At 42.0% G+C, this 12,248-nt stretch overlaps 1 protein-coding gene across 1 annotated transcript; it reads left to right on the top strand.

Moving 5' to 3' along the window:
• The first annotated feature begins 1,178 nt into the window (after nucleotides 1-1,178).
• LOC124119957 (spliceosome-associated protein CWC15 homolog) lies at nucleotides 1,179-10,785 on the top strand. Its single transcript, XM_046482665.2, has 7 exons — nucleotides 1,179-1,315; nucleotides 2,766-2,913; nucleotides 3,851-3,954; nucleotides 5,096-5,178; nucleotides 6,916-7,014; nucleotides 8,923-9,038; nucleotides 9,846-10,785. Exons 2-7 carry the CDS (start codon nucleotides 2,783-2,785, stop codon nucleotides 9,970-9,972), a joined length of 660 nt encoding a protein of 219 aa, XP_046338621.1. The 5' UTR covers nucleotides 1,179-1,315; nucleotides 2,766-2,782; the 3' UTR covers nucleotides 9,973-10,785.
• Nucleotides 10,786-12,248: the final 1,463 nt, after the last annotated feature.

The raw sequence follows: 12,248 nt of genomic DNA, 5'->3' as shown, positions 1-12,248 counted from the left end.
TTCTTTAGACGGGGGATAGTTCTATTTAAATGTCATGCTCAGTATACAGCTCTTGATGCTTTCTTTCCCAATACAGCACGTGTGGACTTTAAAGCGCGGGATGCCCATAAATATCCGGGGTAGAAAAGGTCTTCAGCAACCAATGCTTGCCGTAAAAGGCGACTATGCTTGTGGTAAGAGGCGACTAGCGGGATCAGGTGGTCAGGCTCGCTGACTTGGTTTATGCGTGTCATCGTATCCCAATTGTATGGATCGATGCTCATGATATCAATCACTGGATTGTCTGGTCCTGACTCGATTATTTACAGATTATTACAGAGTGCGGTGTTATACAACAACAACAACAACAACAACAATAAACTAAAGTGGGGGACTTTAAACTGTCATGGCATATTCAAGTATCCGCAGTCGCAGGGTTGTCATGTGACAGTCGTGATTCAATACGATGAAAAACAATCGAGTCAAGGGGAACAGATCTGGGCCGATATGGGGCCATTCATACATGCCAAGATGTGCGTTAACGGTATGGGAGTAAGGCTGCAATACTGTAGCCAGGCGGTTCATCAGTTCGCTCGTCATATACCCAGGTTCTGGTTCGACTCCCCATGTGGGTACAGTATGTCCATTCTCTATATCCCCTGCCGTGATGTTTCTGGCATTTTGATAATTTCGAGTAAATATTATATCAGGCTTATTAAAGGGCATGGAACGGGAATACAACCAACTCTCCAAAGTTCCTCTCCTCCGAATCTATGTTTCATATAAATATTACCCATGCACATGACACTATGTAAAAAAGTATTAAAAAACATGTCATTTTAGGAAAATTCCACTCCTCTGAAGGTATATTTAAGGTGTGTGTGTGTGTGTGTGTGTGTGTGTGTGTGTGTGTGTGTTAGGTCATGCAGGCTACTTCTTTCTATTGACAATTTAAATTTGAATTTATTCACTGAACTCTTCAAATAAAAATGTCTTCAAAATATTTTTCATTCAAGGAAATTTACATGATATATATAGAGATCAAAGCAACCATCAAAGTCTCATAGAGATATATAATACCGCTTTCTTACTTGATCCCACGTGAATTACAGCTATGGGTATTGTATGATTCATCTGTCTGTTCCCTTTTAACATTACAGCAAGAGGTTCACAAGAGTAAAGATGTATTCATACATAAATAGAAGTAGTCTTGACGATAACAGTTTTCCTTTAGATGAGAAAATGGCCGCCCTGTGAGCGTGTTGAACATCAACAAGAAAAAATACCACAGAGTTGCAAGCGCTTATGTTGTGACGTGTTAATCTTGTGTGAACAAGTATGAGTGATTTCTAGATTATACACATTACGATTTTTTAAATTCCATGTCTATTAATGTATTTAGAACACGCACATTCAGTGTTTTGTGTTCAGAATTCGTTTTTGAAGTCCTTCGGATTTCGCGCATATACATATGTAATGAATACGATCAATCTTCCTTTCACTAAGTAAGACTCTGATCGTTCCTTTTCACTACATGAAGTCTAAATAGTTATATACTTCCCGATAAATGTTATTCTTTCCCTGATCGAGATCCTTTATAATGCCATATATGTCTCATTTTCGCCTCTCTTCTCATGATATAACGTGAGATAACGTGTATCATGCACGATTTGAACTGTTACCAATGAGTGTATTCCTCACATGGCTACAAGTAGGCTACATTCTGCTCATTTAGAGAACCAACATTGTTGTATTACCTGTTTCTGCTGACCGTTCAGGGATCGGCTTGTTAATAATGATCTGTTGTAATGGAAGATGAAGTAAGTAAGCAAGGAAGGAGAGGTTTCATTATTGGACTCCCTCATGATGTAGACTCCCAGCTTATCATGACATAAGTCTCCCAATGCTGTCATGTGTTTTCGATGAGCGGATTCAGTTCTTGGATGTAATGTGATGAAAAAGTCATTGAAGTTGTTGACTGAATGGATTCTGCATCATACAAATGAGGAGAATATATAAATGCTTTACAGTGTTCGAAATTGAGCCTGTGTTGAAAATCCTAACCCTACTGATATAAAAATGATTGGTCAAAGGATTCCTAAGGTTATCATGAACCTCCTTTGATTTCTACCACTTTACAATGATTCATTTTCAACCCCTACATTCTTAGTTCTTGAAATACAGCTTCCTTTCTTAGAATTAAACAATTCAGTACAATTGACAAGAACTGCAAATATAAGTTGCATTGACATTGATCCACTATTCTTTCCTAGTGACACCAACCATGGGGGCATCCCACAGACTTCTCAGTCGTGTCAGTAGTTCAGGGTTTTACAGATTCACAAATGTGTGTCCAGTATGCAAAAATGTTGATCATGTATGCAGAATAAGAATAAACTGTGTCCCGAAGGACGGACAATAATATTTATGTTACTTACAGCGCATCAGGATCAGTTATTGACATCTGTCATACATGCATCATGATGAAGTGTGGTCCCAGTATCAATAAAACTAATACATTCTATCTGAATCTTTACAAACTTGATCATAAGTACAGTGGTGGAAGTTTGAATCGAGTTCAATATTTATAATGCATAACAAAATCTGTCTAGAATATTGCTCCCATGTCATCAGCATTCGATGATAAGAAGACCATGTTAGCCTAACTGTTATTCTATTTGATTATTTCATGATTGTATCAGGATAAGATGGGATCCCAAATGTTTTCAAGGATCACTTGATATATTGAACAGTCTAGGATAAGAATCAGGGATTTTCTTTTGCAGAGGACATCTAGGTAACCATGACAACAGCTGCCAGACCTACCTGGGATACAGCCCGCGGTGGACGGGGCAAAGGTGAAGGTGACTTGAGTGCTTTGTCTAAACAGTACTCCAGTCGAGATTTACCCTCTCACACCAAGCTTAAGTACAGGTGAGTGAAACAAATGCTGATACATTTGGGTTCCCCCAATTAGCTTCCAGTATGACCTGTCTTTAACAATTGGATATCCTATTGAACCACTGAAAGCCTGAATGTTAAAAGTGGATGTATTTCCTAGAATGGAGGGGCGGTCGGGTAGCCAAGTGGTTAAAGCGTTCGCTCATCACGCCGAAGACCCGAATTCGATTCCCGACATGGGTACAATGTGTGAAGCCCATTTCTGGTGTCCCCTGCCGTGATATCGCTGGAATATTGCTAAAAGCGGCGTAAAACATACTCACTCACTCCTAGAATGGATAGTTGGTTGGTTTGTTGTTTAACACCGCACTCAGCTATATGACGGCGGTCTGTAAATAATCGAGTCTGGACCAGACAATCCAGTGATTAATATCATGAGCATTGCTCCACGCAATTGGGATTGATGACATGCATCAACCAAGTCAGCAAGCCTGACCACCCAGTCACGTTAGTCACCTCTTACGACAAGCATGGGTTGGTGAAGACCTATTCCACCCCGGATCTTCACGGGTCTAGAATGGATAGAACTGGTGGAATTGATGTAGCTGGTGATGCTGGTGGACTGTGATGCAGTATGTTGGTCCAGCTGGCAGAGAACGTTCTAGGCACGCTCTCAGTCTTCAAATGACGTACATTATCAGTACTTAAGGGTTGTGGTGGAACATAGTCTGAAATAATATGAATTAAATTTTGTCCAAATGGGAAGTATGCAAAAACCTTGACTTGTTAAATTTCTGAGTTGCTTTTACACTCAAGTTTTGCACATAACGATATGCTAACAATTGTCATATTTGTACAAATTCACAATATAACTGAAATTACAAGTTGTAAACTTCTATGATACAAATGTGCTTATATTATTTGAAGTACAATTCTTTTGTGAAAATATTCCTTTTCTATTTTTTTCCAGGCAAGAAGGTCAGGGAACCATAGATGAAACAAGTAGGCGTGACTTCCGCCGTGAACTCGATGACCGAGAGCGATCAGCCCGGGAGAAGAGAGACAGGAACAGGGGTAAGTCACACTGACAGACCGGATGGCAGACTCAGGAAGCTGCCATGGTGCTAAGATTGTCATAAAAGATCTAAGTTCTCTTAAATTCATGACACAAATTAAGACTTGGTCTGTTCAGTCCTTGGAGCTTACGACAGGGAAGATGGCGGACAACAGACTGAAGAAAATGAATATCTGAATACAAAATCAAATATTTTCCACTTGCTCTTTCAGACAACTAAAACAGATCCCATAAAACATGCCACAAACATAACATTTACCAATAACGACGGTAAATAATTGATAAAAGAAAAGATTTAAGTTTATTCTCTCAATTTTCTGTCCAATTACAAATTCATGTCCAATGTCAAATTCAGTAACAGAATCGGGGCGGTCGGGTAGCCTAGTGGTTAAAGCGTTTGCTCGTCACGCCGAAGACCCGGGTTCGATTCCCGACATGGGTACAATGTGTGAAGCCCATTTGTGGTGTCCCCCGCCGTGATATTGCTGGAATATTGCTAAAAGCGGCGTAAAACCAAACTCACTCACTCACTCACTCATTAACAGAATCCATAGTGTTTGGATAGATTGCCAACCGACATTATGTCCTTTCTGTGATTTTGTAGAATTTGTCAGTATGAACTCGAGTGCCATTCTTGATAATCTCGGTGTCAGGTCGTAGGGTAACCTTCTGTTGGTGTGGCGGGGATGACAGGAGGAACATGTGAGGTACATCTTTGTACTGAGATCTTCAAGAATGGCTGGACCGCCTCCGTGGTCTAATGGTAGAACATCCGCCCGGAGAGCAGAAAGTCAGGGGTTTGATCCCCGACCGCGTCATTGCAAAAGAAGTTAAAAGATGGTACTTGATGTTACCCTGTCTGGCGCTCGGCATTAAGGGGCTTAAACAAGGACTGGTCGGCTCGGAGTCAGTATACTGTGTCTGAGTTGGGTATTCATGGTATCTCAGTGAGCTAGCACTATAAATCGGCATCAGTATATACTAGTACAAGCAGCCACACACGAGCATGCACGTCGCTATATAAGCGCAATAATCTTGGACGCGACGTTAAACCCCATTTGACCTCACCTCAAGAATGACTGACATCACTCACTCACCTGGACTGATATGTTTAAAATGAGAGTGTTTGTTTTATTGTAGATTCCTCCTCCAGCAGCAAGCGTCCTCGTCTGGAGCAGATTCCTGCCGCCAACCTGGATGCTGATGACCCAGTGGACGATGAAGTGAGTGCCCTAGGAACTTATGTTGGTGTATATCGGTGTAGGAATACCATATCTCGGTGTAGGAATACCATATCTCGGTGTAAGAATACCTTATCTCAGTGTAAGGATACCTTATCTCAGTGTAAGAATACCTTATCTCAGTGTAAGAATACCTTATCTCAGTGTCAGAATACCTTATCTCAGTGTCAGAATACCTTATCTCAATGTAAGACTACCGTGTGTCCGTCAGTCGGTTTCTCAATGTAGACAAATTTTCTCAAAAACTATTCAAGTTGGAGAAACAAAATTTTACACACTGATGTTACTGGTCATGATCTGAAATGAGTTCGAAAATGAGTGTCTTACAGTCTTTTTTTATGATCCTTGCTCCATGCTTTTCAACCTAGTGCATAGTGTGTGCAATGCAGACAAGTATTCCCAGAAACTACTTCAGTTGCATGAATGGAAGTTTGCATGCTTATCTAAGAGATACTTAGACTGAGTTTGAATATTGGTCCTGTCAATTATTTGTTTACAGAGTTATAGCCCCTGATCCATGTTATTTTACTTGGTGCATTGTCTTCATTGAGCACAAGTTTTCTAGAAACTACGGAAGTTAGCTGATCTAAGAGATACTTATCAAGACCGAGTTATTTCTTCTTGCGAAGGAGCTTTTGTTTGTAGTAATTTCACTTTTAATAATTTTTTCTGATGACAAAAAGCGACCCTAGTATTATGGGCATGAAAGTGCAATATATATTTAGATAATTAACAAATAATTAAAGTAATTAACAATGCATTAAGATGGGAATATATATATAGGAGATGGGCAACTTTGATAGTTGAAGAATACGGTATCATACTTGGCCACGAGTAACCAGGGGTGAGGCTAGTAGGTCGAGGGCTATACATTATTGAAAAACGATTAACCAGAGGGGGAAATAGATAAAAAGTGGAACAGAGATGAGAGGGACGGAAACGTCAGGGACTTGAGACATATATGGTATGGGGGGGGGGGGGGGGGAATAGTTCGAATTCCAAAAGGGTGAGAAGCTACATCAGACCAAGCCGAATAAGGTTCTGGTTATTAGATAAGAGTGGGGAAGAACGACCTAAGGTGAGGGGGGAAAGGTGGTTGACCAATAGAATATGAAAAAATAGGTAAAACCTTGACGTAAGCTGGGGGTAAAAAGACGGGGAGACCCAAGGTTCGGGGAGCTGGAGGATCCCACTTGAGCACCACGGTCTCGAACTTACTCTTGGAAACACCAGATTATACCTCCAGTATTTCGGCCAGGACTGAAGCTTCGCGGCTAAAGTCCATTAGAACATCGTGACCATAAGTTGGTGATCAATCTTGTGATTGAATAAAAGCCATCGACAAAGAACGCTCTTTGTGCTCATTGGGAGAACTACGGTAATTTATCCAAGGCCCTCGGGTACTGACCTTGTACCTCTCGCACATCCCAGACTGTCAGCACCAAAGAACGAGGGGATTGCCGTAGTTCAGGTGAAGAGGTAACGACTGTTACACTCCTGTAATTAACACCAATTAACACTGCTCATTAAGGAGCTTAAAAGTACCTTGGATACTAGTGCGTCTCTCTTCATAAGGCTTTATGAGGGACCTTTTTCATAGTTATGTTCACTACTATATCAACAAACAAACTTCTAATGTGCCTCATGGCAAGGGATAGTGATAGCCACGATAACGCTGTCTTCTTGTTTGTGATGGTTCACGTCTTCTTGTGTCGGCAGGATGAGGACGATGACTCTGATGATGAGGATGACACAGCAGAACTCCTAGCAGAGCTGAACAAAATCAAGAAGGAGAGAGCCACGGAGAGGGCCAAGATGGTGAGTTTTTAAAAAACAACAACATCTTAATTGTAACTTGGAGCTTAGAGAGCAGCTTTACACAGGTTACGCAGTTCACTCCTCCTTATAATGATAACATATAGCAAAACCCTTACAAATTGCCCATTTCTACTGGTCCTCATGATACCTTAAACATAGGGCAGTTTGGCAAGCACTATAGGACTAGTGCCAATTTCCAACCCTGTTGTGAATTCAACCAGTTTCCATGTTTCATGATAATAACCATACTTCTAGTACCTTTCAGCTTTAGCAAAAGCTTTAACTTCACAGGGTCTGAGGCTGATATTTGGCCCCAAATCTCAAGCAATTGCCAGTAAAAATTTAAACAAAATAACATTTTTTATTCCAAGTTTACGTGCCAAGTTTGGAATCTTTAGAAATCCCTGCTTGCTTGCTGGGGTGGTCGGGTAGTCCAGGGGTTAAAGCCTTCGCTCATCATGCTGAAGACCCGGGCTCGATTCCCCTCGTGGGTACAATGTGTGAAGGGCATTTCTGGTGTTCCCCGCTCTGATGTTGCTGGAATATTGCTAAAAGCGGCGTAAAACCATACTAACTCACTCACTCACTGTACCATAACAAGGTCAAACCTGGCTTCATTCTTACACCAAAGTGGCCAAAATGTCAGTTTGACAGCTGTGAAGGTTTCAGAAGCCATGAGGGTATGAAGCTCAATTTACAAGAGACGGTGATATAAGTTTATGTTGCAAACAGTTCTGTGGCGTTTGATTGGCTAGCCCAGCAATTGTTGTGGCATTTGATTGGTTAACCCAGCAATTGTTGTGGCATTTGATTGGCTAGCCCAGCAATTGTTGTGTTGTTTGCCTCCATGTAAAAGTAAAACGATAAAACATTTGCATATACAGTGGTCCCTCGCTACAACGCTACCAATGGGGTCCAAATAATTGGTGGGCGTTATAGACGATGAGCCGTTTAACCGAGGACGAGGCGGGGGAGCGCGCTCGGCCAATCCCAGATCTTTCGCCTTGTCTCTCACATTGCAATGATACAAGTTGTTTACCATTCATAATTTAAAAATATATATCTATTATGTTTTCGCTGTTTGTTATTATTTACAAGCCTTAACTGTCACATTCAATGTGAATGTAGTCTACTTACATGAAAATATCGATCGATAATGGTAGTAACAGACGCTATGAGTGAAGAGCCAATCACAATTCATTACACAGAGTACGGAAGTTTCAGTGGCATTGATTGGTCATGTTGCTTAAAATACGGAAAATGAGAGTTTTGAACAGCACTATGTGCATTCATACACATTCATGCAAATATAGATACACATTCAAGCCAGATTAATTGGTTTGATACGGTTACTTGATCCGAATCAAAAGGAATGACCGCCGTGTTGTGACAGCAACTACATGTGAGTTGACAGTGTCGCCTCAAATTGGATTGCCCACTAATTAAGAAAATAAACTTCGCTTGTTGTTCTCTTTTATTGCTGCAATGCATGCATGCGCTTCTAAGATCAAAGGATGTATAGTGTAAAAAGTTAACTTACAGAACAATCGTATTTCTGGGACTTGCCGCGGATGTTTTCAAACAGATTATTAGAACTCCTTTCAGCGATAAACGGTTGATTATGCAATGAGAAGCGTAATGTGCAAATGAACAACGAACAACAATACAATCATGTCTGTGTAAAACTCTCAGTATTAAAAGTGTACATAAATTTTGGGAGCCATGCGATACCGCACGTAGTAACAGAGGTAGCGCTTTATCGAAGAGCCCAATAGCGAGGGATCACTGTATTTGTTTTTTTCACACAGCGTGCACCCTGGTTTCTACATAAATAAACTCACTGAAGTCACTTCCTAATTAAATATACCAACGTTTGTATTGAAGTGTGTGTTTTCCGTCTGTTGCCAGGACGCTGATCGTAAACAGGAGGAGGAAAGGATCCGCACAGAGAACATCCTCCGTGGAAATCCCCTCATCAACAAGGATGGAGAGAAACCTGTGACAGAATTTAAAGTGAAAAGGAGGTATGGTTTAACCTGTACTTTAACATAATCCTGGGATTTTTGTTGGAACAGAATGCGTTTTGTTTTCCACTGCAAGAAGACATACCATTTCTTTCTTTCAAAGAAGCAGCCACACTCAATCTTTTGCATGTTGGTCCATTTAATCGCGGACTACAATCATTTTTCAAAAGTCTCATAAATGTTATGTATAAATGTAAACTGGCTGCTCCCTCTGAGCGGTCTCGTGCTCTGTACATCACTTACTTGACATCAGTGTTAGAACCTACACCAAAACATTGCTTCTACCGGTACGGTGTAATTTTTTTCTGCGCAGAATATTCAAATTTCTTTTTTTCCAAAATATTGAACCCGCTAGAGGGGGGTGCGCATTATACATGGGTGCGCACTATACTCAAGAAAATACGGTAATTGTTTTGGGTTTGTTGTTTAACGCCGCACTCAGCAATATTCCAGCTATATGACGGCGGTCTGTAGATAATCGAGTCTAGACCAGACAATCCAGTTACTGATATCATGAGCATCGATCCACGTAATTGGGATCGATGACATGCCTCAACCAAGTGTGCGAGCCTGACCTCCCGATCCGGTTGGTCGCCTTTTACGACAAGCATAGTCGCCTTTTACGGCATGCATGGGTTGCTGAAGACCTATTCTTCTCCGTATCTTCATGGGTCTCCTAATAGTAATAAAGAAGTTGTTAATCTTATCCTTACATGGTACTCCAACTTCTTAATGCCTTTCAAAGAAGTTACTCTAACACTATGCAGATGTACATCTTGTGACGCGCTACATGTCCTCATGTTTCAGATGGGACGATGACGTGGTCTTCAAGAACTGTGCTAAAGGGGAGGAAGAGCGCAAGACGAGGGGCTTCGTCAATGACACGCTCCGATCAGAGTTTCATAAAAAGTTTATGGAGAAATATGTGAAATAACAGAACGTGTTACAAACTTGGATAAAGACTTTGTGTTGCAACATGGCTGATAAAACTGGATATCTCACTCATCACAGTACTCCCTATTGATGTTGTGACATTTGGTTACCATGGTAGTTGTCAGTAACCAAGACAACCTTCTGATACTGTATTCCTGATGACAGTGATGAGTGGACAGAAAGGTAATTAAAACCAAATTCCCATCAAATCAGAAGCCACACTAGTGTTCTTGTGAAACGGCCATTTTGTCTGCCCTGTCAAGGGGAGATAATCTGTCCTGCGAGTGGAGAGCCGTTCATTCATCAACTTCATTTCTTTGTGAATGTCATCTATACAACTCACACCCTGAGAGTGAGAGAGAATGCCTGGGTCACTATAGTATCATCTTTACAATGTTTACATCTTACTTGGCAAGAGGGGCGGTCGGGTAGCCTGCCGTGATATTGCTGGAATATTGCTAAAAGCGGCGTAAAACATAATCACTCACTCACTCAGTCACTACTTGGAAAGAGAAACTGTTAGATGTAACCTGTCCTGCATTAGAGCTGTAAGCTGCATTGAAGACGACCCGGACAGGAAATGACAATACATGTACAGTTACATGCCTTCCTTTGCATAACTGTTTAAGAATCATCAATGAAAACATGGCCGGTCATTTTTTTAGGGTAGTATTTGTACATTGGCTAACGGATATGACTGTGACACTATTAATGTTCTATGTTCTGTGGAAGGTCTGAGCGTGGGTGTGACTTGATGCTGTTGTTGCATATCTGTGTTTATTGTGTCTAATATGTCAAATAAAATAAAATAATATCTTTTGTGAAAGTGTTGTTTGTCAGTAAACTATGAATTGGACCAATGATACTTAGTACATATAGGTGAGGTGAGGTGAGGTGATGCTGGGTAGCCTAGTGGTTAAAGCGTTAACTCGTCACACCAGAGACCCGGGTTCGATTCCTGACATGGGTACAATGTGTGAAGCCCATTTCTGGTGTCCCCCGCCATGATATTGCTGGAATATTGCTAAAAGCGGCATAAAACCATACTCACTCACTATGAATTGGACCAATGATACTTAGTACATATAGGTGAGGTGAGGTGATGCTGGTGAAATGGGGTTTAAGGTCTACCGCACTCAGACACAGTATACTGATTCCTAGCGAACAAGTCCTTGTTTTAGCCCCTTAATGCCGAGTGCCAGGCAGGGTAACAACAAGTACCATCTTCTAGCCTTTTAGTATGACACATTTAGGAACTAAGTCACCATCCTTCCTATCTCCAGACAGGTGTTCTATCCACTAGACCATGGAGGCGGTCTCAGTGTAGACGCTCTATCCACTAGACCACGGAGGTGGTCTCTGTGTAGACACTCTATCCACTTCACCACAGAGGCGGTCTCTGTGTAGACACTCTATCCACTAGACCACGGAGGTGGTCTCTGTGCAGACACTCTATCCACTAGACCACGGAGGCGGTCTCTGTGTAGACACTCTATTCACTAGACCACAGAGGTGGTCTCTGTGTAGACACTCTATCCACTAGACCACGGAGGCGGTCTCGGTGTAGTCACTTATCCACTAGATAACGTAGGTGGTCTCAGTGTAGACACTCTATCCACTTGACCATGGAGATGGTCTCTGTGTAGACACTCTATCCACTACACCACAGAGGCGGTCTCTGTGTAGATACTCTATCCACTAGATAACGTAGGTGGTCTCAGTGTAGACACTCTATCCACTACACCACAGAGGCGGTCTCTGTGTAGACACTCTATCCACTACACCACGGAGGCGGTCTCTGTGTAGACACTCTATCCACTAGACCACGGAGGTGGTCTCTGTGCAGACGCTCTATCCACTAGACCAGGGAGGCGGTCTCTGTGTAGACACTATCCACTTGACCAGGGAGGCGGTCTCAGTGTAGACGCTCTATTCACTTCACCACAGAGGCGGTCTCTGTAGAGACTATCCATTTGACCATGGAAGCGGTCTCTGTGTAGACACTCTATCCACTAGACCATGGAGGCGGCATCTGTGTAGACACTATATCCACTAGACCAGGGAGGCGGTCTCTGTGTAGACTCTCTATCCACTAGACCAGGGAGGCGGTCTCTGTGTTGACACTATCCACTTGACCAGGGAGGCGGTCTCTGTGTAGACACTCTATCCACTACACCACAGAGGCAATCTCTGTGAAGACACTCTATCCATTTGACCATGGAAGCGGTCTCTGTGTAGACACTCTATCCACTAGACCATGGAGGCGGTCTCTGTGTA

Source organism: Haliotis rufescens, unplaced genomic scaffold (genome assembly GCF_023055435.1).
Source record: "Haliotis rufescens isolate VD_foot unplaced genomic scaffold, xgHalRufe1.0.p SCAF_98, whole genome shotgun sequence".
Classification (NCBI taxonomy): domain Eukaryota; kingdom Metazoa; phylum Mollusca; class Gastropoda; order Lepetellida; family Haliotidae; genus Haliotis; species Haliotis rufescens.
Note: the sequence above shows the minus strand (reverse complement) of the source record. Positions and strands in the feature narration are given on the sequence as shown.

Coding starts and splice junctions, on each gene's coding strand:
- LOC124119957 (XM_046482665.2), top strand. CDS start 2,783: ATGACAACAGCTGCCAGACCTACCTGGGATACAGCCCGCGGTGGACGG. Junction 2,914..3,850: donor CACACCAAGCTTAAGTACAG/GTGAGTGAAACA, acceptor ATTTTTTTCCAG/GCAAGAAGGTCAGGGAACCA. Junction 9,039..9,845: donor GAATTTAAAGTGAAAAGGAG/GTATGGTTTAAC, acceptor CTCATGTTTCAG/ATGGGACGATGACGTGGTCT.